The sequence below is a fragment of the Hetaerina americana genome, unplaced genomic scaffold, assembly GCF_022747635.1.
Source record: "Hetaerina americana unplaced genomic scaffold, ioHetAmer1.1.p SCAF_4, whole genome shotgun sequence".
Taxonomy (NCBI): Eukaryota; Metazoa; Arthropoda; class Insecta; order Odonata; family Calopterygidae; genus Hetaerina; species Hetaerina americana.
In genome coordinates this window covers 96,018,423-96,046,291 of record NW_027286985.1, presented here as the reverse complement: position 1 = coordinate 96,046,291, position 27,869 = coordinate 96,018,423, and the positions used below count along the sequence as shown (strand labels likewise).

Sequence of the window (27,869 nt, the reverse complement as noted above, 5' to 3'; positions counted from 1 at the left end):
TGCCAACCACAAATCCAACCCAATACCCCGCAATATAATTAAAGATAAGACATGTCCCATCTTCAACGCTCCTTGCCTACCATCTCAAGTAACTATTTCTCTCCGATCCCACGGTACTCCCTCATGTAAATCCTGCGATATAGCTTATAAACTTAATTGCAAACTCTGCCCCCCTTTCTACAAGGGGGTTGTGCACCTCACCCCTTAAAATCTGCATCCACAATCACCGTGCCTCATGCAAATTTTCTTCTGCATTGGCCTCTCAACCAGTACCTAAACATGCCTCCCTCCACAATGTTTCATTCAACCATTGTTTCAATGCATCTGTTATTGCCTCCCTTCCCCTTCAGACATACGGTTAAAACTCAAAACTCTCATGTCTGCATGTATCTAGCTCCTTGGCAATGGCTCAAATTTAATCCTGAACCTTGCACACTAGGTACACCTCCTTTATGTTGACCCCTACCCCTTCCGATCACCCCTAAAACCCTCTCTCTTCCCCCTGACTCTCTTTCAACCATCCAGTTTATCACCCTCATCCTCAGTTTTCTACCTTCAGTTGTGAATGGTGATCAGGCCACCAAAATATTCAAAAACCAAAACTGTGAGTGTTTCTTTGTTTTGTTTCTAAGTTTTACATATAATTGCCATGTTTGTGATTGTGAAGATATATATATATATATATATATATATATATATATATATATATATATATATATATATATATATATATATGTGTGTGTGTGTGTGTGCGTATATATATATATGTGTGTGTGTGTATATATATATATATATATATATATATATATATATATATATATGTATATATATGTATATATATGTATATATATGTATATATATGTATATATATGTATATATATGTATATATATATGTATATATATATGTATATAAAAAAACCATAAACACAGTAATCAACCTGAATGGTGGTAGAGTTCACCCAGTGCTAAGCCCGACGGCGTGTGAAATTCACACATCAGGGTAGGGTTCCTTTCCCTGTGCCGGTTATGATTTCCCAGGAAGATCTGGTACCCGAAAAATCACCTAGCTTGGGTGGAGCTGCAGGTGCCCAGAGTGCCTTGCCCGGGAATCGAACCAGGGACTCTCCGGTCAGCAGTCTAACGCTCTACCCACTGGACTACCGCGACCCATAATAATGTATACACACACACATATTATACGTATTTATATATATATATATATATATATATATATATATATATATATATATATGTACACACCCACATGTGTATGTAGACACACTAAAAAAATGCTGGCAAGTAGCGACAATACATAACATCAGTAGAAATATATTTAAACACAAAAAGTACACTCACACTGAGGTTTAAACATTTCAGCACTCTCTTTGCACCTTCATCTGAGTTGTCCTCTGCTGACAGAGGGGCTGCCTCTTCGCCCCAAAATGTCGACCATCCATTAGTGTCATTACATTCTTCTTTTGCTTTCATTGACTATTTTTTGGTAAAGTAATTTAAGTGGCTTAAAGGGCAAAGTGCTACTTTAGGAGTCTTTGTGTGTGAAATGATGAAAACTTCAATTATAAAGTCAACTGAATTATTTACACTGGAAAGACATTTTAGGAAAAGTAGAAAAATTTCATGCATCTCGCAAACATCAGATGAAGAGCTTCTGGTGCTTATATCCAGGAATTCTATAAAATCTTTCTACTTATTCAAGAATGTATTTCTAATGCAAATTGTAATTAAATGCACAAATATACATACATAGTGTATATATACACACACATATACATACACACACACACACACACACACACAGGCAGGGTATTTCACAGGCCATAAGACACACCATGATTTTTCAGGTAAGAATTAACAAAAAATACTTAGATCGGACTGATCAAAATGAATGAGATTCATCTTAGCGAAGACAGTGGGTGGAAAATCATTCACAATGATCTGCACATGCCTTAAGTGTCAGCCCGCTGGGTTCCACGACTAATGACTCCTTTTCACAAGTAAACATGGAGCGACCTTGCAAGGGAGATGTTGAAAAAAATTGAAGAGGATATTTTTAGTTGCCTTCTACAATGGATGAATTTTGGATCTGTGAATGTGATCCAGAGACCAAAGAGATGAGCAAGGAGTGAAAACGCACAGTGACTCACCTCCCCCAAGACACCTAAGGTGCAGAAGTCTGTAGGGAGGGTTATGCTGTCTGTTTTTTGAGACAATTATAGAGCCATCTTCACAGACTACCTGGAGAAGTGTCAGACTGGTACCTTTTACTTCACAATTCTGAATTAATTGTGAGATGGTCTGAAAAAAAATTGGTGCAGCATGATCAGCAAAGGTACTATCGTCTTCTCACCAACAATGCACCTGCTCACTCATCTCGAGGTACGGTTGACCAATTAAAGCGATGTGACTTTCAAATTTTGCCACATCCACCCTATTCTCTCGTGACTTTTCTTATTCCCAGAACTCAAAAAAACCGTTGTGAGGTTGGAGATTAGACACCACAAATGACATCATTCAAGAGGTGGAACAATGATTTTCAATGCAATATGCCAAGTTCTACAATGATGGCCTTCAAACGGTCAAGACACAAAGGGTTATAGATGAATAACTCTGGAAGGTGAATATGTAGTCTTTAAGAATAATAAATAAAAATTAAGTTTCTATCTAGATTAATTTTTTAGTAATAGTTATAAATTAACAATACCCTCTCGTATGTTTGTCAGATGGTGCATGAATGTTCATGTATGTACGTGTGTACACACACATATACATATATATACACACATACAACACATATATACACATACACACACAAATAAAATAGTAACACTTAAAAGGACACTCAGACGGTAAATTGTTTAGGCTTTCGGCCTTCTTCAAGTAAGACTCTGATTGATTTTATATATATATATAAATAAAATATATATATATATATATATATATATATATATATATATATATATATATAATATATATATATATATATAATATATATAAAATATATATATATTATATATATATATATATATATATATATATAATATATATATATAATATATATATATATATATATAATATATATAAAATATATATATATATAATATATATATATATAATATATATAAAATATATATATATATATATATATATATATATACATATATATATACATATATATATGTGTGTGTGTGTGTGTATTTACTTATTCAACACATCCAATAAAAACCAGGGTATTCATTTCGTAGAACATGACCTGAAGGTGCAAATTATCCTTGGATTAAGACACCCTGATTTCTAGGATTCTATGGTGTTTTCTGGTAAAATGTCCTTCTGATTTCTGCTGCTGGCCCAAATTTTTTAAATTGCACACCTTTTGATGTGCATGGTCACTTAAAGATTGTACAACCAAAGTAATTTGTGGGTAGTAAACCCATCAAATTTAATAATTGAAAAACAGAGAAAATTTACACTAAATTATTTTTCTATCACATCACCATGTTGCATCCAGCGAGCAAGTAACTACTTCCCTTAATACAACCCAGAGGGGTATTTTATTTACTTGTAACTAGAGTATGACTCACTTCATTCTGAAACGACATTAGCAGACCATTTCCCCTTCATTTAATATAATAACCTGGACAGAGACACTCAAGCTCTGCAGTTGAAATTAAGCCCCATTTCTTCTGCATTTTTTGGATTAACCTGGAGGGGGTCGTATAAGTAGGAGGGTGGTCTGAAATTTCTTGGCCTTGCCCATATATTGTATCACTTCTTGCAGTATTGTTTTCCCTTATGTTGGCACAACTGACAGTAGACTTAAGTTATTGCTGCTGCGTGACATTTCTAGCCATTCCAACCAGCAGGTCAAGGAGGGCAGTCATTTGAACTAGTTGCGGTGTGTGTTGTTAGAAATGGAAAAAAAATTAGAACCATGCAGTAATAAACTTCTTTGTAATAAAAGGTTGAATGCCAATTGATTGCATACGTGTAGGGTGATTTTGGAAGATCGGCATATGAAGGTGCATGAGATTGCTATAACTGCAGGGATACCAAAAGAATGTCAGTTAGTTACATCTTGCACGAGGAATTTAACATTAAACAGCTTTGCCTTATATGGGTGCCACACTTGATCACTGGATCAACCATGCATTCAGACAACACTTTCCAAACAGTGCTTGGTATACTTTGCAAAAAACAAGTGATTTTCTGCATTGACATGCGACAATGGATGTAACATAGATCTGCCATTACACAACAGAATCAAAACAACAACCAATGCAGTGGATAGAGGGCAGTTCTACAGTTCTGAAGAAGGCGAAGACTGGATGTCATCAGTGCAAAAGGTCATGGCATTGTTTTTTGTGATGCAAATGGAATTCTGTTGATCAAAATCTTGAGAAAGGTAAAAAAATAACTGGGGAGTACTAATCTTTACTTCAAACGAAACTGGATGCACAACTTTGTGAAAGCAGAGCAGTGCTGGCTTGCAGAGGGGAAAAAAAAAACTTTCCATCAGGACAATGCACCTGCCCAATTAAGTATCTGTTCGATGGATTTGCACTATGAAGTGCTGGAACATCCCCTTATTCCCTGGATTTGGCTCCCTTGGACTGCTACCTCTTCTCAAAACTCAAGACCTTCCTCCCACTCAATATTTTTCGTACAATCAAAAAGTGATTGGTGCTGTAAATGAGTAATTTGCAGCACTTCCGGAAGAACACTACTGAAATTGAATGACGAAACTGGAACACCGCTGGTTGAAATTTCTTAATATTAAAGGCAATTTTGTTGAAAAATAAAATTTATTAGAAAATATAAATTGTAATTTTCATCATTAGGCCAAGAACTTTTCAGATCACCCTTGTACCATCAGGTATTAATTTGTATCTTTCATCATTTTTATCAGTAAGTATTGGTAAATGCATGCTATTAAGGTGACTACTGCACTAATATTTAGTCTCTTCTATTTCTGGTAATCTTGAAAATTCCTTCTCAAAGTAAGTTAAAGTTGTCTTAAGAGAAGAAAAAACAGAAATGCATGGCTAGAAACTTAGTGCCATTGAAATTTCTACTGTTAAGACATTTAAAAGATTTCAGAGACCAAATGCTCATTATCATAGGATGAAAAAATTGCTGTGCCCATGGTTAAGACCAGAAAATTGCATCTTTGTTGTTCAGCCATCATATGAGACTGGGTATTGAATTTATTTAAAAGTGGGAAAAATATGGAGTTATCCACTTGTTTTCTCTTAGTGGCAAGTCTGTTTGTTTTGAGAGGTTTAAAAGAGTTTTAAATGTCATACTGCAATTAGTGAGAAACAGCTTCTGTTGATCATTATACTGCCAAAAACTTTAACCCATAACTAACTGCCTTGATTAAAAAGAGAATTTAATAGTTCCCAGCAAATATTTTGATTTCTATGTATGAATCTTATTTTGGATAAAAATGCCAGGAAGAATGTATATTCGAAGTAGGGCCTATTAGCACCTGTATCCCAGGCAGCTAAGGACCATCTTATACTATTAGGGCTCAAATCCTTCAAGTTCATTTGAGGGTAAACTAATACTATCTCATCAAGCTATAAAACTGTATGACTTAAAGGGAAATATATTTCTAACAACTGGAAATCAAACTGAAAGGCTTCATTAACTGCAGCATTGCTCCTTGACAAGTTCATATTTTTCCATGTGCCTTAGACCAGAGATTTGATACCTAAAAAAGCAAATCTGTCCTTTAAGTTACTCCTGTTACTTGATAATGCTCTTGGTCACCTAACTATGCTGGGGAAGGCAGATGAAAACGCTGAGGTACATCAGATAAAACATCAATTTTATGAAGAAACAAAAAAATAACACCTTTACATAAGTTTAAGTACAAAATGACTTTTGGTAGCTAGGTTATAGTATGTCCATTAAAAAATATTGCTGAACCAAATCCTAGTGTTTGTGTCCCAAGAACCCAAATCTGTAGTCTTGATTTAATTTTTTTTTAACAGCACTACTTCACAAGAGGTTTCAAAGAATGTAGCCAACTATATATGCACACAAACACACACGTATGTCTACTTATTTATAAGTGTGTATAAATTATAAGTGCAAGAGTGTATAAAGATGTGTGCATGTATATGTTAAAACACAAAAAAGGACAGTCACAATTTTTATTCTTTAAATACTTTGGTGACACAATCACCTTTTTCAAAAGAAGGGAGAAGACAAGCATGCATAAATAATTGAGATGAGTGCTGAGATGATTTTTTGCTTAGAGATGTTTTTAACTTGCTCTAAACCCTGTTAGTACCACAGGCCAATTTATTGGCTTTTCCTTCTAGGGCAAAAATTGTGATGAGTCAATATATTGGCTTAAGCATGGTCTATTATTAAAATCGTAACAACTACATAATTTTTAATGGATAACACTTAAAAGGGTGTATTCTCAACTTTATCATAAATGCATTTATTATTTTTAATATTTATTATGAATAATCTTATAAGACATAGAACTAGCTCTATTTCTCAATTCATACATTTTCACATTGAAAAGCACAGGTAAATCCAATGTTTGTAATGTAATCGTTTATGATTTGTAACTGTTTCTCCAGAGTGAATTGCTTCGAAGAATGCTAAAATGCTCGAATAAAATGATAGAAAAAGAGAATAAAACAATAATGATGAGACTAAAAGTTACTTTGTAAACACTTTTCTCTGTCTCGCTATCTATCCAAGAGACTGCATACTGTCAAGCGATTCAATACATGGGGAGATACAGGCAGCAATTCTATGACAGAGAGGATTACTTAGTTTTTAACATGTGGTTGAAAAAGCATACGAGGAGATTTATTCAAAAAATGACATCATCCATTTTGTTCAAGGGGAATCAGGTTCTTCATTTGCGGGTGCATGAATGGGTGAAGTGGGCTGAAAAATAGCATGGATATATGGAAAATTTCCCTTCTTTTCCCTAAAATGGTAACCATAAATATGAGAAAACTAAAATTAATTCTTATACTTTAGAGAATAACAGAGATGAAGATTCGCTAAATTTTTAGTCATCGCTAAGAGAAAGATGACAAGGGGAGAGTGTATGTCGGATAGACCAAATAATTGAAAACGTCCAATGACAAAGGCACTGGGATAAATAGTCAAACCTGGAATGATAGATGATAGTGGAGATGATGCTTGTAATAATGATGCTGATTCAACATGGCCACTGAGCTCAGCATAAATCATGAAAACAGTAAGAAATTATTCCTACCAACTTCAGTTTGTCATGATCAAGTTTTGAAAAAAAGCTCTTTCTTGTGTGCTTGGTTCTCAATTCATGCTTAATCTACAAAGAGAACAGTCCAGCAAAAGAAACTATGTTTCAATACATACCAGGGATCAGAGAGACCATGGAGTCTGAATGGCTCGGGAAAACAAGAGAATGATGTAATTACACCTGCAGGTCAACCGATTGGTACGTTATAAGATGGACAAAGACAACTTCCAGGCATGAAAGAAAACAATTGCATCGTTAGCAGTGGAAAACATGGTCAGAAGAAGTATAGTTCCTGAACTGCATGGATAAAATGGTATGCATGGCATATGCCTGGTCCAAATACGTGCTGTACAAACAGTCCAAAGGTAGAAGTAGTTTGATAGAAAATGGATAGTTAGAAAATGAATGTGTGCAGAGGCCAACTAAAAGTTATGCAATTCACTAAATTTTCATCACTTCTTTGATAGAGCTTTCAAGTTAACTTATTTTTATAGTTATAGCAGTTTTCTATACACTAAGCTTTTTAGTGTATGTGACAAATAAGGTATGACTTAGCAAGTCACAAAAACTATTTTCTTTGTAAATTTATTATTCTTTCAAACTATGTTTGGTGCAATAATTTCACCTTTATGCAATTATTTACACCATTTATAGTAAAAAAAACGTTACATTCAATGTAAAAAAGTATTGCAATTTGCCGAAGTATAGGATTCCTTTTTTCATACACATTTCAAGGAAAATAATTACTCAATATATCATGGAATTCCGTTGTGATTCATTGTACTAATATTAAGTTATTTATGTTTATAAAGATGCAACTAGGGAATATTGTAGCTAGGTGTCTTTTTATTGCCAATCTCAATGGCTGGAGCCAAATGAAGAGTTGTATGCATAACGAAGCACTCTCTGTGCCATCAATTAAGTTGAAAATTCCATATTTTCTTAAATTATTTTACAACTCTTAACATTTCACAGCATTCCAAGAAGTTTAGACATATTCGCAAATCTTTCAAATTCTAGGCTTCTTCCTCCTTCCTGAAGGTATCACCTCCAAATCTGTACACTGAATCAAACTGTTCCATTTATCCTTTAAAAGGCTCCTTAATGCAAATCTCTAAAGATTGGAGCAGGCTCGTTATGCCACCTGGAATTACAGCTATTTGAGTTTTCAGTTGGTGGATTTCATTTTCCACAGCTGTTGTTCTGTGTCTCTGTAACTGATCCTATTCCAGCAAGGTAGGTTTTGGGACGTCTAGACAGCATACTGTCCATACACAACTTCATCCCCTTTTCAACCATCCAGCTCTTAGGATGAGCATGCACAAACACACCCACAGACAGTTTTTCTCAGTCTCTGTTAGTAGCAATAACTCTTGCTAATTACTGAGTAACTTTTGTACAAATTGAAAATCACAATCTTCTGTGGTCTAATATTCATCTGAGAGTTTAATTCTTCTTTTAGTTTGGACAAATTTGCAATTTAATATCACAAAAGGTGTTTACTATACACATCTTTTCCTAGCTCCTCCCCCTGCCTCTGGTTAAGTTATTCTCTCTTCAGTTGGCAGTGATCTAAAATTTCTCTCTGCTGCTCTATTTGTGTTTATTGGCAAACGTCATCACTCATTGCTTGAAAGCAATATCACAATAAGAATCTCCATTGTTTTTGAGCCATGCTCTGCCATGGAATCTCAACACTAAAATAACTTTGACGATTTGTAAATAAATGCTTAATTCAAAAATGCATTCCAACATTTGAAAACATACTAATACTCTGCTGTTCCTATGTTGTCATTGATGGGCGAATGCTATTGCAATGATTGTGATTGCACATGGATAACAGGCTCATGCCCATCCAGCAATGGTCATCCTAGCTACTTCCTCACCCCTCCCCCCCAAATTTTGAATGATAATCTCCTGTATAAAGAGTAGGATATTGCTGAAAGTGCTTTACTAAAATTCATACAATAATGCGAAGAATGTAGATTGACTGCTAGTGTACACCCTAAGAGAGCTTAGCTTAAAGTAGGGAGCAGCACCATTCACATCCAAATTATATGATTTCACCAAATCTTTGCTTGATCAAGTAACACACACAAGAGGAACCTCGCATAACCAGCAATATTTATTCTGGAATCTTTCTCATAAAGCAAAACGATTTTTTCCCTATTAATTAATGTAAAATACAATAATGCCTTCCATCCCAAAAAAATAAATATTATTCAAGGTTTATGCCAAGAAAAGTATTTATAGATTTTTTAGAATTTGTACCCCATATTTTTACAACGACCTCCACATTGCATTTAGCCTGCTCTACTGGACTTAACACTCTTGAAGGCTCATAGATTTCCTGCATAGTAAGCTAGCAGGGGTTTGGTTTGCAAATTTCTGCCTGCATTGACACAAAATACCAACGTGAGATGGTCTTTCATTGGCTTTCGGGCAGGATATGTATTCTCCTTTGCTGTTACATGGATTCACTTTGGGATCATTTTCCAGAAGAGACCCATATCATCACAATGATAAACCTGTTGTGACAGGTAACCCTCAGAATCTATGAGCTTCTTGAAATCATGAATGAAGTTCTCTGCTACCTCTAAGTCGGAGCTTGCAGCTTCACCATGACTCAAAACGCCATGGTGAAGGTTCTTCTCTTAAACTTCTTGAACCACTCAGAGCTTCTTTAAAATATCTCTTCTTCGTCCATTGATGATCCCGGCTTCTTTTGAACGAGGTCAGCAAAAATCACTTGTGCCTTCTCACAAATGATGTTCTAGTTAATTCTTGCAATTGCTTTTTGTTTATCCACATGAGAAGCAACCTATCAACGTGGTTGAGACTACATAACTGTTGCATATATATTCTTGACACTCCCTTTGAAGCATCTATCTCCTTAATTCTATCCTTGTTCTTGAGGATAGTGCAAATCATTGATGTGGACCGATTGTTTGGGCATGCTAGATCAGCCGTGCTAATACCTTGTTCTTACTTTTCAATGAAAATGTTCTTACTTTTCCATTTCTATGGTTATAATTATTCTCCTATAGCTGTCTTCTTGCTGATTTTTCTTCAGGGACATTCTTAAAACTACTCACAATTTATTATTAAACTTTGCCAAAAGAAATCACAAATTGTACGTCTGGGCACAAGTTTGGAAAAATGTTTGATTACTAGCGACACTAAGATGCTAGCAAAATGAAGCTACGCACAAACTACGGCGCTCAATTATTCCAGAAATCCCTCTCTCCTTGTCAAGTAAAAATTTGTTCATTGAGTGACTCATTAAAAAAAAAATATTTTGCTCGTATCTGAATTATTCGCTATGCGAGGTGCTCATTTAGCAAGGTTCCACTGTTCCTCTTTTTGAGTGAAGCAAAAAATATACCACACAATTATTTTTACAGAAGAAAAAAAAATGTGGAAAGATTTATTAAAAACCACTCTTTCACAAAAAAACAAAATGCAATTATTATTACTATTGGTAGTCTACCGGATAAGGTAGCTTTTGGGTGAACACAAGTTGCTAGACAGGTGACACTTCCAAATGAAATAGAATGCTTAAAAATATATATTAATAAAACCAGAAAGTTTAGACACTAATATCACCTTATTTTGATTACCCATGCATAAGACGGCTAATATTTCAGCTGTATTTGAGGAGAAAAAGTGCAACCTATATGCTGGCTGGCCGGTCTAAACTTTAAAATACATGCTGGCACTTTTCATTAGCTAATATATTGGTCTGTGGCACCAACAGGAATACAGATACCAATGAAAGAAATGCAGTTTTTATTTGGAACTTCAAGAATAAAAAGATCAGGTAAAAACTATAAGCACTATAAAGTTTTGAAGAAATTGTAGAAAAATACCTTTTGGAAAATATATGTTGGAATTGAAGTCATTAACTCCGTTACACATGTGCAAGCTTCAATGACACTTAAGCATAAATACGTACACTTCCAAGCACAACTCCTCCAAAGCCATTCATTTGAATGGAAATGTAAAAAAATGGCTACCAAAGCCATTAAAAATACTACTCTTTGCAAAAGGAAGGACTGCACAAATACTTTTTCTTCACAACTTGCTTGGGTTCAACTCTAACATCCTAGAAACCATAATATAAAGATCCTGGAAAGTGTTCTAGCAGATATTCCACCATAATTAAGCATATAACCCAAAATGAATTTTTAAATGACCTAACAGGCTGAAAGATGTCCAAGGAACATTTAAGGAAATGAGGTTCTCAAAACATTCATTACACAGTTTAATATAAATGGAGAACACAAAATACAAAGAATCCTTATATCCAAACAACATTTCCAGCCAGAGAAGTCTCATGAATTGGGTACACATGGACTCCCTCCTCAACAGAACCATACAGACACACAAATATAATTGAATGTGCACACAGCCTCATTTATCACAGGTGTTAAGAGTCTCAGGACTTTTGCCAAAATTTTCCACTCCCCCGCAGACCTTTGCTTTTCATTTGCTTTTTACCTTTGTCACATTGAGCAACTGCCTCCCGTGTGTCTGTAGCCATCGCTTCATCTGTATCTTGTGCCTGAGTTTTCAGAGTCTTCTTGATGTTGATGACCTGCAAATATTGGCGGTAATTAGTGAGTGCGCTTACACAACAATTTCTCCTGATTTTAATAAGTGTTTTTTCACAATATTCAATGGGGAAAAAATGTCATTCACACTGGCAGGGGTTGTTGGAGCAACAGTTATGAATGAAAGAACGGAAGAGGTCCATAAAAGGTGAGAAATAATATGGTTTGTGCTTTCCTCTTATGTGTCGTACATGGCATATGCAAGAGGGCTGACGGAAGAGTTTTTTCATCTGAACATCTGATGAAAGAGCATTTATAAATATTTATACCTCAACTAAGTATTAATTAAAAAACAAATTTTTAATGTTACCCCCACATAACAGAAAATATCTGTCATTTTGTTCCATATGAATTTGACTGGGTTCATATTCACAATGAGCATGCACACACACTTCAAAAACACATGATCAATGGAAATGGAAATGACAATACATTGTTAAAAAAACAACACAATGGCATAATCACACACAAGAATGGATTTTCAACAATTTCCTAAAGTACCTGACATTTTTTTAAATGGCTCTAACACATCTTATGCATGAGACAGCCTTTCCAAAATGCAATGAAGCAATCCCCCAATTGAGTACACATGAGGCTAGTGAACAAAAATGCACCCACATCTCAGTACAATATGCTTTGATGTTAAGGAAGAGGGCAAAAAAGCTCCTTCTGGGAACACAATCATTTTATAATATCACAATATTTTACACCAGATGTGCAGGAAGTATACACTGCATTCAGCAATACACAGGCAGGCTTTTTACATGCTTTACAATATTTGCAGACATATTTGCACATAATTCCAAGAAGTTATGGGCAAATAATATTCAGACATGATTTTAAGCTTGTATACATTCAAATAACTGTGACAGATGCCACAACAGTACCTAACAGAGTCATCTGCTAATGCACATTACAATGCAACAACTTCAAGGTGTAAAAACCATTTTCCACAACTGGGATTCGAAGCTGGAACCCTCAATGCCTGGCTGAGTGCTTTAGTCAGTTAAGCTACCAAGGCACCCTCTTACACTTTGAAATTTTGGGGGCTTTAAAAGGCCAAGATGTCAAGATGAAATACCTTGTGGAGTGGGAAATTCCACATAGATTTTGTACAGTATTTTGTTATTTCATCTTGCTCCTCTGAAGCCCAAGAAAATTTCAGAGTTTAAATTTTAGACTGACTGACAAACTAAAAGCATCTGACTTGATAGAAGCCTATTAGTTTAGGTGATCCAGGGTTGTATACAACTGAATACTCTTGACTATGATTGGGACATCAGCAGCCCAAAAGAAAGAGAAGAATGTGTGTTATGGGACCCTGCAATGACTGTCAAGCAAATTTAATGGCCTACCAGCAAAGTACTACTTTGTGGTAAATATGTAGGAGAGATGAAATATTCATATTTGCATTGTATTGATGCTCTCAAGGAATAAAGGGTCTATCTGAAACAAAAGCAAGCAGCTTCCACATCAATTCAATAAAAAATGTGCAGATTATCTTCATTCAATTTCTAAAACTGGCCAATTACAAAGTGAAGCAAAAGGTCTATTTAAGAAATATTTTACAATAAAAATATAATTTTTAATTGCAACAAAATTTGAGACATGACCTCTCTGGTTACTCAATGGACCCAAAGAATCTCATAGAATCCCAAATTTTTCATCAGGTATGGCAAGCAGGTAAAACACAAAAGTGTGCAACCTAAGTGCTAAAACACTAATTTGTAAGAACTTAACTCCACCCAAATACATATTAGTATTGCACAAATCGTCACTCAATAATTACTTAGAAAATCCAAGAGGTCGCATTTGTAGTGTTGAAAAAGGTTTACTTTTCATAAACCTCATCTCATGCTAGACTGCTGTTAAAGTTTCAGCCATATCCACCACGTGGTTTCATTTTTATTTTGTAAATTGATTCAACAACTTTGTGTTTATTTAGAAAAATAGTAAAAATGAGCTCCAAAGCAAAGTTCAAAATTCAATTTTTTGGACAGCTTAAAATAAGTTCCGAGTTCCTGCCCTCACAGTTTCTGTAGAGAAGGGTATATTAAAAGACCAATTGATAATGAACATCCATGTGGATCAGGAGAAAGCACACACAGCAGTTTAGAAAAGATCATAGCACCATTCATCCTAAACGAAACATGAATGGACAACATAAACTTGAAAGTATGTATCTGAATCAGGAAAATTATTTCAAATAAAATTAAAGAAGGACACAAGAGAGATATTTACAATAAGAGGAATAGCTCAAGGATAGGTTTTCTATCAGAGGAACTATTTAAAGTGAAGAGAATTATGAAATGTTCATCAAAACCTAACATGATGTTCAACCTGAGGTGGCTATAAGATTGGGGCTATAACAGCACACCTGTATTAGAAAACCATAGATAATGGAAGTACGTTTAATGAAAATAAGTGGTGATTTATAAATAGGCTCTTTCTTATTTGTTTATGATTTATAGAGAGAGAGTTGCGAGAGCATTTGAATGGAGGGCTGATACAAATGAACACCAAATACAATTTTAGGCTATATTTGACTGATATCATCATAGAAAGAACTACAGAAGATAAAAACTAAGGAGGCTGGGCAAAAATGAATTATGAGATGCAAATGATGGAAAAGTCAGCACATGGAAGCACAAAGGAATGGAGATACTGGCAGGAATCAATTTGGAGGGTTGTCATTAACCAATTCCGGGTCTGCAGCCATTACCCTATCTCAGGTTTAAAAAATTTAACGCAGTGAAATGAAATTAAATTTTAGTATATTGTTGGTGCCAGGATTAACCAGAGCGAAAGCTATTAGAAGGAATTTCAATAAAATATGACAGCCACAATTTGCAGAATGTCTAAACACACCCAAAAATATTTTGACATAAATGTCAATCAGTTTGTATACTTGGCTTCCACAATTTTATGAAAATACCAAGAGCCAATAGTGCAAACTTAAAATTTTAATACATTGGATACCATACCTCTTGTTCAATGGCTTCCTTATGTTTAACACGTCTATTCTTCTCTGCATTAGCTCTATTAATTTGAGTCTCCACACATGACAACACAGTTTCACATGAGTTGCACCATTCCTGAAGTGTTGAAACTATTGTTCCTATGTCTGCTGCCCTGATATCTCGACCAATAGCATAGTCCACCTCCAATTGACTATTTTTCTGGTCAAGTTTTCCATGAATAATATCTGAAAATAAATTACTCAACTTGTGTTACCTAGGAAATAAGACTATTTCATGTGCAGCTAATGGCAAAGTCTTACCGGCATAAACAGCTTCTATGATGAGGTCCTCTAAATCTCTCACATTCTTCATATCCAGTTCTTGCAAAAGAACCGCGTATGGTATGCACTGGAAAAAGATTTCCATATTAATACAAGTCAATCAAACAAACTCCCACAACTGTGGGAGTATGCCTTTCCAGTCATACAAAACCAAATGTCAATTTTCTCAGGATATTCCTATCTCACAGCTTCATTCATAATGAATGAACACAAAGATCTTCCAAATATCAGCATTACGATTTCCCAAAAAAATGCTTAATATTAAAGAATAGCAATCAGGCATAGTCAAATCGCAGCAATATGATACTCTTACACTTAGTTTTTGCAGCGAATATTTCCATTCTGCCCATTTATGCATTCTAGCCACGACACCACCAGAGTCAAAATATTTTCTATGCACCTGGTTGTCGTAATACAAGACAAGGGCTAAAAAAATATGGACAAACTGATTCTATGCATGGATACACAATGGACAGATGCATTGTGGTTAGTCTATGCATGTGAGTGTATGTATGTACAGTGAAGCCCTGCTAATCTGGACCCAGGTTAATCTGTTGTTAAGTCTGGCCTCGTAGTGTAGGAAGTTTCTTGTATGGGGTCACAAGATGGTTGCACTGTTTGCACAGTTGCCACACTTTGTTTATGAGAGATAGCCAGATCTTTCCATGTGCTTTCAAAGCTTCTGAGGGACAGACCTAATTACTCTTAATTAAGTTCTTCTTGCAGTGAAATGGTCTAATGAAAATGGCATCAAAGAAGTGTGGCACTAGAAGAAAATGCATCACTTTGAACAATATAGGCAAGGTGGAGGAAATTGAGAATTGGAAAGCTTGGGTCCCTATGACTTTTCTGATTGTTGAGTATGGTATAGCTAAACAGACTATTTCTTCTCTGAAAAAGGAGGATTAAAATCACGGAATCTGCCTGGGGGCTCAGAATATCAACCAGAAGTCTTGGAAAACACTAAGGTTACCATGACATGGAAAACTGGAAGAAGTCACCCTTAGGTGATACACGCACGGCAGCGAACGAGTTGTGTACAAATTGATGGCACTAAACTTCAGGAAGCAGCACAAAAACTTGCCAAACACTTACAAGAAGAGAACTTCATTGCAAGTAGTGGTTGGCTACGACAGTTTAGGAGGGGACATTACTTTTGTAATTAAAGGGTCTCTGGGAAAGTCATGAGTTCACAGATGGCTGAATATGATTTACAATTGCCAAATGTATCATGTGACTGGTATAATTGAAGCATCCAAGAGAACAGAGTTGATCGAGAATTGCATCAGCACTAGTAAAATTTACAATTGAAAACTAGGCCATTTCCATAAAGTTAAACTTGAACTCATTAAGTAAAAGCTGCATTTATTCACTTAATGAATGTAAAAAGATAAAATAAATGGAATAATGCCATTGACAAAGTAGCTAATTGCATATTATCATAATTGACTGAAGGCACTTTAGAATCAATGAGCTAATTACAGAGGACATTCTGCAATGTACGAGGGTCATCCGGAAAGTAGTACCCGTTCGTGCCGCATGAAGTGCTGACGACGCGAGTAGCCGCTGGACGAGGTCAGATAGCTTCAGTGGCTTGTCTGCCTTCTCTGAGCCAAGTTGCGTGACGCTAGCATTGCCTGTGTTGTTTCTGTGATTGTTTACAATGTTTAAAAAAATTGAGAACGCCGCCAGTTGTGAAGTGAGGGCAGTGATTAAATTCCTCAATGCAAGAAACGTTCGCCCATGTGATATTCATCGCCAATTAAAGGAGGTGTATGGAGACAATGTAATGGACGAGTCGTCTGTTCGGCGGTGGTGTCGCAACTTCAACATGGGGAGGGGGAACACACACGACGATGAGCGTTCGGGGAGACCGTCTGTCATCACAGACCAACTGGTGAGCTCAGTTGACGAATTCGTGAGGAACGATCGGCGCGTCACAATTGATGACATCTGTGAGCATTTTCCCAATGTTTCTCGAACAATTGTTCATGAAATTGTTAAACACCATCTGCATTATGCAAAAATTTGTGCAAGATGGGTCCCTCGCGTATCTCAATGAGCTGGCGGCGAAGGACTATGCAGCAGGAATACAGAAACTTGTCACACGTTATGACAAATGCCTTCATTTGCTTGGAGATTATGTTGAGAAGTAGTTTAAAGTATCCTCTTTCAAATAAAATTTTTTATGTTTGTTAATATTTACTTTTGTGTCTTTATTTCACGAACGGGTACTACTTTCCGGATGACCCTCGTAATTCATACAAATAGGCTTTCCTCAAATTTGCATAAGATATTTTTATACTTGAGGTTTCCTGTTCATCACATGAAGTCATTTGAAGTCTTCAGTGACTAAGAGAATGCAAGATTAATGGTGATAAAACACTCAGGGGGATTTTGTCAAATCCCTAGTCAACTTGGATTTCATGTAATCTGAACCTCTGTCTCAAAACAGTCTGCATTAGCAAGGGTTTATGAAATATATGGGTGTGTGAACATTATATGTGTGTATGTACTCCAATTGTGGAACTATATCATAGACACTGTTGATGAAAGATCCTTTGGTTAAGCAAAGATTGAAGACACCCTTTCAAAAATTAGTCTCCTCATTCATCCCTTACTCTGTAATTATGTCTTTGGCCTTTGATCACCACAGCAGGGAACTCAGCATTGACGTGGTTGAGACTTGACTACTCGCAGAGGGGGAGACGAGAGATTCTGGTTCCAGTGCTATAAGCAGTGCATGGCGTGGGTGGGAGGTGGGGGTGAGCAGCTGATATACCAGATATCAGAAAGTGTGTGGCTACTGCCATGACTTTAAAATGAGAAATCGGACATCCTTCTAAAAAAGAGAGTTGATGAGATGAGGAAGCAAGGTCAACATCCATCCAAACCTCTACGTCCTAGAAAATGCATTTCTCTTAAGGTCTTATGTTATATGCATTTCAGGCCAAACAGAAAATTGATTGACTTCTAAGTTGACTGATGAGGGACTTTAATCAAAATTCTCTAAAAATAGATGCACAATGTTCCATGAAGATGATTTTAATGAAATTGCTCCTTAATCAATGGTTTGTGCTAAATTTATGAAATTCCTTATCTTCTAATGTTAGAAAAATGGCTCAGATCTGAAGATTTCAGCATACTACATGTATTGAGCAGGTATTTGAAACTAATTTACTCTCAGAAATTATAAGGTTTGAAATACTGCCTTCTTTCTAATTAAAGTAACCTAGATTTCTTTAAAATGTAGCTATTTGATCCTTAACTCCCCTGAATTGTGCCATAGACATCTAGGTTATTTGTTGTCTATGTTTTCAATAAAATGAAGGGAAATGATAACAAGAGCTCAGAGTGATGACACATTTTGCCATATCTGTGAGATGAGGTTTGCCCACAGTCCAGCAGAATAGGCAACCACGTGGTAGACTGAAAAAGCATGCAGCAGAACTACAACAGCTTGTACGCACAGATGCACGTATCCATAGTATGAACTGTCACTCGACGCTTGTAAGTATAAACTGAATATGCACATCTTATATTCATTTGAAAAAAATCTAGATGAGATCTTAAATGTATCATCAGCATAAACAGGAAAAATGCTGCCTTCTCAGGCAAATCAAATGAAACACCTCCCAAGAGTAGCATTCTATTCCTTCGGTACCACACCCCATCCCCACTTTTAACATTATAAGCCCTCGACAACCCTGCTTCTTTCACAACTACAATATACTGACTCTTTCCACTTTAAACCAACTCTTTATCATTAGACAACAACTGCTGCAATGGTTTGGACATCCTGTCATGACGAATTATTTCAACTCCTTGTTTCCTTTTCAATAATCCATTATATCCCTCAGAACTTTTGTTTCTTTTGAATGTTTCGTCCATAGTCATCAATTCATAGAAATTTAGAATTTCTACTTCCAATGAAGTAATATCTGGGCGGGGTATAATTTTAAGCGAACAACTGGGATGTTTCCATATTCTGGTAATGCCAAAAGAACACTTGCTTCCTTTACCTTGGCCAGAATGTACTTGGATACTTCTACGATTCTCTCCTCAAATATTATCTGGAATTGGGGCATTTATCCAACAAACTAATTCATTTTCCATTTTTGTACGCATTCCCAGAAAACACTTTGAGAGGAAGAATTTCAGTTCCATTCACTGGCAGTAATAGTAGACAACCACAACAATTAGAGATTTACCACAAAATGGACTTTCATTAATTCTGGACCACTACCTCTGGGATAGGGAGAGGAAAATATGGCTCTCTGATGTTCAATCTTAGATAACTCATACTAACTCGTACTTCACACTGGACACCATCTTTCCAATATCGCATCGACAGATGTGACCAAAAAATACTCTTCTTGCCATGGCTGTACGGTCATCCACTCCAAAATAACATTCAATAATTTAAGATATAAGTGCCCTCCTTGATTTTTGTGGCAAATATGACTTGTTCCCATGGAACAGTAACCCTTCACTCGATAGCCCTTCGACATTTTTTACAGGGGTCAGAGACTTTTATCTTTTGATTTAGGCCACCCACTACTTGCTAATGCACAAAATTCTCTTGTTTCTCCTCATTCAGCACACCTCAAAAATCACATTATTTTCTATGGGGCATGGGCAGATTCAGCACACTAGAGTATGACGTTCACACTTCATTATTCTCTACACTCTATCACTACAGGAGACAAGGTATCAACTATCTTGCTGCCTATCCAGTGCATTATTTTGAAATCATGGTTCAACAAACTTATCTTGATAAAATATGGCCAATGGGAACAGTTCAAAAACAGGTCTCTTCATGGTTCTCTCCAATGGTATCTGCCAGACCTTTACAATTACATGACTCCCATTTACTAATGTCCTGTAGGTTTACTCATGTCGAAGGGTAAGAGGCCAGATGAAAGGTAGACAGCACAGTGTCTGTTCCTATGTGAGATAATTAATGGTTTCTGGCGTAATGGGTTCCTATGTGAGATGTCAGACTCCAGCCGCGGGTGTGGTAGACATTGAGTGGTGGTGTTATGTTGAAAACACTATTGAGGAAAGCAATGTGAAACAACCTCAATAACTTATCCCATGAATCTTGGGGTTCGACTTGCTGAGCCATATTGTGCTTGGCAGAGGCAAAGGGGAGGCTTCTGAGGTTGTCATCACATGAAATACTTGCCGAGCAAATTGAACAGCAGCACAGAAGAGGACTGGATTAGTTGGACATTACAGAAGATGTAGGTGTACATGGAAAATGCCTGGGGATCCAGGAAGGTATCAGTTAAAGGCTATATTTTGGTTTGGATAAAATGAGACTTTCAGGTGTGATACGGTGGAATCTACGATTAATTAAAAATGCCAATTTTTAATTCATTATGGTTTGTTACAAATTCAGGGACAGCATGATCAATTCGCACAGTTTCCGGGAGCAGATGCAGATTTGGATGAAAATTCAGTAATTATGAAGTATAGCAAACGATTTCAAATATTAATACAGGGAAGATTTTTAGGAAACAGAAAATAGAAGCATTAAGAGTAACGACTACAAAGGAGAATCAAAAGAAACAAATAGAAAGGAGCTTTAGAGAAAATAATGATTGAAGATATACTATGGGTAGTATTGAGGAAAAATGGGAACATATAAAAAAAGGGGTATGAAAAGCCAGACTATAGGAATAATAAATATGAAAAAGACAAGGAAACGATTACTAAAGGGCGAAATGATAAGAAAGAAAGACAAGAGAAGGAACTGGAAGAATATAAACAACAAAAACCACGTAAATCATAAAGAGATAAATAATGAACTGAGGAGGGTAACAAATAAAGGTAAAGAAGCAAGGAGGAAGATGCAGGGCAAGGGCATGAAAAGTTTAACAAAGGGAGGGTGAAATTTGAGTGCAATACAGAAAGGTTAAAACAGTCCGAAAGTAAGACGAGAAAATTTGTGATAACACAGAGATAAATGAGGAAAAATATTCATTGAACCAGAGAAGATTTAAGAGAGATGGAAGGAGTATATGCATAGAACAGCTATAAACAAAACACAATAAAAGAGATGGTTAAGGGTGCCTACAGAGAAACCCAAGGAATGTTTTCCAGTTAGCACAAGATGTTCCATGAGGGTAGATAGGAGATTGACTATGAGGAAAGCCCTGGACATCTGTCAATGACACAATGTGACAATAATGTGCAAAAAGTGAGAGACATACTCAATTTCGATCGATGCCAGAGTGTCAGAATGTAAGCAGAAGAGTGGAATATTCTGAAAACCACAGTGCATTGCATTCTTAAAGAAGATTTAGCCATGATAGAAAGGTGTACGCCAAGATAGTCTCTCCACAGTGCTATCGGAAGATCAGACAGCTGCTAGCGTGATCTTTACGACTGCTCTGAAAGTGGCCTTCACCCCTGAACTTTGGTTTGTTCCCAGGAATAAAAATGAGCTTGAAAGGCAACCATTTTGGAACGTTGGATAACATCAAAGAGGGCATGACCATGTGCCTGAATGAGGTCCCCAGCGACACTTTCCAGAAAGAATACCATAACTGGCAAAGGTTTGCCAATCCACGATGGTTCTATTTTGAAGAGTTTTAGTAATTTGCACCGTGATCTGCCATAAATTTTCTCTCCCCGCATGTAATCTACTAATTTTTGGAACAGACCCTGTATTGACAAGCAATTTCTCTATTGGTAAAAACAATAAGAGTACAACATTTGCAACGTTACCAAGTAGATATCACAACGTTTTTAAGGTATGCTTAACCGGAAATAAGCATTTTTGTTACGTAGATTGTGGATATGAGCAGTCACTCTTTAAATTTTCCAAATTATAAAGCAAGACTTCATATTTATTTAAATAATCAGTTCCTATTGACCTACTTAGTTTCAAATATAATACAATTATAATGTATTCTACACATAAATTCCATCAAACAAGAAGGGCATGTGTTGGTTTTTAGCTGTATTCCATCTCAAAAGTGAGCAGATAGTTCACCTGGACTCTTTTGATAGCATTAGTCGTAGGGGAGGGGGGGATGGGAGTGTTGGGAGAAAGGAAGGGGGAAAGACAGAAGGTTCAGAGGGAGGGGTAAAGAAATACCAAAGGGAAGATCCATCACTAGCATTAGTGACATGTATGGAAGGGATAAAGGAACAAAGGCCACCAGGGCAAAGGGGGAGATCAGAGACAGCGTTAAAACTTTGTAACTTTCACACATTTTGATTATGTACATTTATTGCAAGACAAATGGCATCCCATTGCATTTTTGGCTATTGGCTGCTGACTACCAGCACTTTTGCCTTCCTCTGCATTTTAAGTGCTCACTTATGTACTGATACCTTAAGGGTACTTGAGGGTAAATGATGCTCTGAGGTGTTACATAATTAGCTTCTTTTTCAATTGATACATCTTCCAGCTAGAAGAAAAGGCAAGCTAACAATATGCTAGTATCATTGACACCGAGAAAAAAAGAGGAGAGGAGAATTTAATGCAGGTGGAGGGAACAGGGAAAGTAGAATAAATTAGTTTATCAAGATATTCATTCTTGCTTGCTTCAAGATATCAATAGAAGTCAGACAGTAATGGCTCTAGAAAGTCAGTGATGCAAGAACTGCCAGTGCCAAGGGTGTTGCCTCTTCAAAAAGTGAAAAAAAAATGGCTTTAATAGGAGCCTTCACAGGTGAAAACACACTTGGGGGGAGAGAAGTGACATCTCTGATGAGTTCCCCCATGAAATAGTTAACTTGGTATGGTTATTCAAGAAGGCTAACATGCTGCGAGCCATTGATTTTGATTCATGGGGAGAGTTTTAAGAAATATTTCCATTTCCAAACCATTTTCATTCACACATTACGATTGCTACGTGGGCCAATCAATAAATCAAAGGTCGAGTTTTTTCATTTTTCAGTATAATCTCCTTTTGCTTGATACTTTTCGCACACTTCTCCAACTTTTTTTAAGCCATCCAGAAAGTAAGATTTTAGGTCAGCAAAATAGGCATGTGAGTGGGCAATGATCTCCTCATTCAATGTGAATTGTTTTCAGCTTAGCCATTTTCCATTGTTTACAAATAAATAAAGTCACAGGCAAAATTGAAACCACAGTACCTTGTGATTTACCTATGGCCTGAACTACTTTGCCAACTTTGATTTGTTGATCACCCAAAACCAAATCATGGATTTTTTCAATTATAACGGAGAAATTCAATTACACTAGACGTCCTGAACGATGTTCATCATTAGTGGACGTGTGACCAGGTTTAAACTCAATTGCAAACACAGGAGCAGATGTGCCATCAACTTCATCCAATCGAATTTGATCTCTTTCCGTCTAATGACTTCTAGAATAGAAGTGTTTATTCACTGCACTAAACTCTTTTCCATGTTTATAACTATAAAATAGTTTGTTGCTTCAATCGTCTGTGAAAATGAAATCACATGAAGAATATACCTGAAATTTGAACAGCAGTCTAGTGAGAGACATGGCTTACTAAAAGCAAACCTTTTTTGATACTAAGACTGTCATCTTTTAAATTTTCTAAGAAATTACTGAATGACCCACACACACACACTACAGAATCAGACAAGTGAAATCACAGATTTGGATTTCCCCGGAACTTTTGATGGATGATTTCATGCTGACGAAGCTGGATTCCCTGCCAAGGACATAAAATAGACGAGAACTAAGTACATAAGTTGCCTGAAATAGCTTGACTGATAGTGATTGTTGATTGTGGTGCATGAAAAATGGCCTAAAATATGGGCAAAAGGTTGGAGTCACTTATTCCTTTCCAAAGCTTGCATAGCTCTTGCTCCAGTCTTAAATAATAATGACCTAAATTAAATTACTTTTTTTATATTTATCACCTTTTTATTCTCAGAATGGTGATCAATGTACTTGGGTCTCGAATTCTAGAGTGGGTCCCATGAAGCAATATGGAGAAATGAATATCTATCATTTGCACTTATACCTAATAACTCATAGAGGTTCATAGATTTCACAGAAATAATGCCTAATAAATGGTGACATCTCACCTAACCAATTAGGTTTTGACTATGGAAATTTATTTTGACTCCAATCTACTAGTAGCTTCATTATATTTATATTCTTCTACCATTTGCTGTTGTGCCAAGATCTTGTGAGACAATGACAATGGAGGCCTTGCCTCCTTCACTGCCAAGTGTGACAATTGGCCAAGGCCCCTTGTTTCCATATTTGGATCATCATCATTTCTTATGAGGAATAATTGCTGTGGTTTCCTGTTGCCTTCCTCAATGCAGTATGCAACACCATCACTGTAATTACCGCCCCTCAGTGGCAGGTGCCTTTGCAGTCATCTCAAAGAGAAATAGACCCTGTGTGGCTTGACTTTCATCTGGCTCCTACATTTCCATCTATCTTTGGATCATAAGAACATGCAACCTTTCCACCATATCAAGGTTGTAGCCCATGGGGAGGGACAAACATACATTTGATAACTAGACTGCCGGGATAGTTTGAACGTTAATTCATGATATGAATATTATTTATTAATTGCATATAATTTGTAGTCAACCTAGGGTATCTCACATTTATCACTTTGGGGCAATTCCAATTATCGGGGCATTTCATCTTATCAAAATATCACAGCCCGCCAGAAATATGAATGCTCAAATTTTATTTCAAGAATGCGTGCTCCTATCCATAAATAAATTGCTTCCAATGCTAAAAAAAGGAGGCACAATGAAACTAACCACATATCACCTATGTATCGTATAATTCCAGAAACGTTATTGAATGATGGCAATTAGCGGTGAATATCAAGGTATAACTGATGACCCATGCACAAAATTGGAATTCCTGGGCAATTACTGACAAATAAATACGAATATCACGATTACTATTATATAATAGATAAAAATATGATATGCATAATGATTTCCAAAATCACAACTATTAAACTATATTTCAAATCCGTGGGATTTATATTAGTTTTGAAATGATTTCCCTTGCATACGCATTCAAAAGTGTGCTATTATTAACTTTTTTAAATCATACCAACCGTTTATAAAAATAACTTTTTATAGGGAGGTACCCATGGTAATCTTAAAGCTCCTATTCGAAGGGAGCTGATACCCATAAACTCTCAGTACAAAACAGCAAAATATTAACTGGCAATCTAATTTCATAAAAGCAATAACCAGTTTTGGATAATCAGTGACAAACTTACCTTTGTTTTCGTAGCAAGCGTGACTATTGTAAGATGCTGCAATTTCTTTTTCTGTGCAGGCGTTAACTCCAACAAATTGTTTTGATTTTTAAGATAATCCTTATACGTCCCATAAGCAAACAAGTGCAGAGTGTTGAAATGCTTTGCGTACTGCCCGCTTTCCAACTAAAGAAACATATCAATCGTTAAAAACTTTTAGCATTGAAATAAATATCCACAACCAATGAATCAGTTTACCTCTTTCACATTTGGCATATCAAGAAGTTCACCGAACACATGGACACCTGGGGCTTCCAAAACTTGTTTCACTAATTCTACAGCAGCCGCTCCTTTGGCTGTCTTGGCAAGTAACACGAACTGCTCTAATGGATTGTTGCTAGTAGCCGCAGTCTTTTCGGCTATCATTTTGGTCACTGACTGATTTAGGAATTTGACCTAGATGGTATTATGTTAGCATCACCCCTCAAATAAGATCTAACAAGTAAACATATCAAGTTGATGCATGAATTCGATTCGTAAATCTAACCTTTGTCTTATCCTCTCAAGCAAACTTGCATTCGACACTAACTTAGTACAACTTAAGAAACATTCATATTCTCACCTTACTATTCCCCTTACAGAAAAGAACTTCGGAAATACAAGACCCAATAATACTTCCTCAGTGTACAGTGTACCTTGTTTTGGCAACTTGACTACAGCAGTTTACCCATGCTGGGGACTGCAATAATATTTGAGAAAGTCTAGAAATGTGTGTCAATTTCGTAAAAAAATGCTAAATAAATTTAAATCATAATTTTCGATACAATTAAATCATATATTGCCTTGATATGAGTGCGTAAAATCGAATTAACATTAAAACGATTAAACGGATATCATAAAACAGTCGAAAACTGAATATGTACTGTTTTGTTTATTTTGGTTATACTCGGTTATCAGAAATTTACTTCAATTTTGATCTAAGGATTCATCTTAGTTGATGTGTGTGGGTTCGTCGTTAGTTTCCACAGAGTTCCAACTATGCCTAAATGTGAAATTTTGAAAATCGTTGTTTCTCCCATAATTTATTCGGTTTTTCCCAGCAAAGCTCGGAGCGTAGCCATTTAAAAGGCGTGAATCCCACAGCAAAGGGAATAGTTAACGCATTAGCTACATGTACTTCTCAGAAATAGTTCTTAACTTAAATAGGTCTAGATTGAATACTACCCGATTGAAAAAAATAATTGTGAACATGAATCAAGAGCGCGTGTCCTAAGCATCTTAAAAACATTGTGGAAAGGTTGTAATCATGGTAGAGTCCATTAACTTTCATTTTCTCAATTTGGAAGCATGTTACTGCAATAAACAATATTAAATAATAATCGCCATTTTGATAGTCTTCGAAGTAGGCCGTGACGCCAAAAATTGTATATCATGATACAGAGAGTTAATGTAACTTCATTGCGTCACATTACACGAACCTGCACATCATTCTTGTGTGCTGTATCATGAGAGTGTGATATTAATTTATAAAGGCAATTTTCAAGTTCCTTAGGGCCCGATCTGGCTACAGAAATCCTTGGCTGAATGTTAAAAAAATAACGGCCGGAAAAATACCGACTACCCATCAAACATTGCCAGCTACTGTATCATCATTAAAAATACGGTATAATAGTAATATACTAACGTTAACTTTGGCCAGGAACAGCCTCAGAAATAAAGGATGATTATAACAAAAAAGCCTCTATCGTACAGTACCAAATTATCGCTGTCATCCGCATCTAATTCTATGATAATACTCTGTAGCTATTACTTCAAAATCTACAACCTATATCGTGCTACTTGCAGCCATGTACCATGATAAAGAAATCGCCATCACGAGTGCCAAAATCGACGAGAATGGTTTTTATATTTTAAAATAAAATTTTCTGTATCTTTAATGCATTATTTCTCCCCTGAGAACCATTTAGAGTACAATAACTATTTATTTCTTCTTCCACAATTTCAAACAGTTCCGAATTTGACTCTGGTAGATTAATGTAGAGGGGGCAACCTGTAAAAATTCTATTCACGAGCAAAATTTGTCTGCGTGTATTCACTCCTTGCCGCTTACTCTGGCGATGGCTTGCAGGGTTCCGAAATATTAAAATATCAACGAAGTATTCATGAAGCAAATGACCTAATTGATTTTTTTCTAAAATGTTGTCTACATAATCCTAGAAATTATTTCACTATCGTTATGAGTCTTCAGCCATAAAATTTGCTTTCACCAATTTTTGTGATGCCACCTTCTTAATTTTCTTAAATGGTGATTGCGGTACTCTTGGCCATTCGTTCAATAAATTAGTGATAAGAAAGCTCTTCCTTCAACTGTTAATTGACCAGATTTCATATAAATTACTCACAAATCCTCGCTCAAAGCCACAATTCTAATATAATAATTTTTCTTAATCGCAGAGCCAGATAAAAGTAAATAAAGAAGCATC

At 36.1% G+C, this 27,869-nt stretch overlaps 1 protein-coding gene across 4 annotated transcripts in view; it reads right to left on the bottom strand.

The window, feature by feature from the left end:
* The window catches only part of CSN7 (COP9 signalosome subunit 7), a 32,488-nt gene extending 6,354 nt beyond the window's left edge, over nt 1–26,134 (bottom strand). For 2 of the 4 annotated variants that reach the window (XR_011701740.1, XR_011701739.1), the window contains exons 1-6: nt 26,009–26,134; nt 25,645–25,824; nt 25,408–25,572; nt 15,170–15,257; nt 14,874–15,094; nt 11,777–11,873 (exon numbers count right to left, since the gene is read on the bottom strand). Coding sequence is in view for 2 of the 4 variants with exons in the window: in XM_071590460.1 (XP_071446561.1) it covers nt 11,715–11,873; nt 14,874–15,094; nt 15,170–15,257; nt 25,408–25,572; nt 25,645–25,812 (801 nt within the window). In the remaining 2 variants the exon portion in view is untranslated. Of the gene's footprint in view, nt 1–11,527; nt 11,874–14,873; nt 15,095–15,169; nt 15,258–25,407; nt 25,573–25,644; nt 25,843–26,008 lie in introns of those variants that run through there. The other 2 variants (XM_071590460.1, XM_071590461.1) reach the window with 2 other exon arrangements.
* Between the last annotated feature and the right edge of the window lie 1,735 nt (nt 26,135–27,869).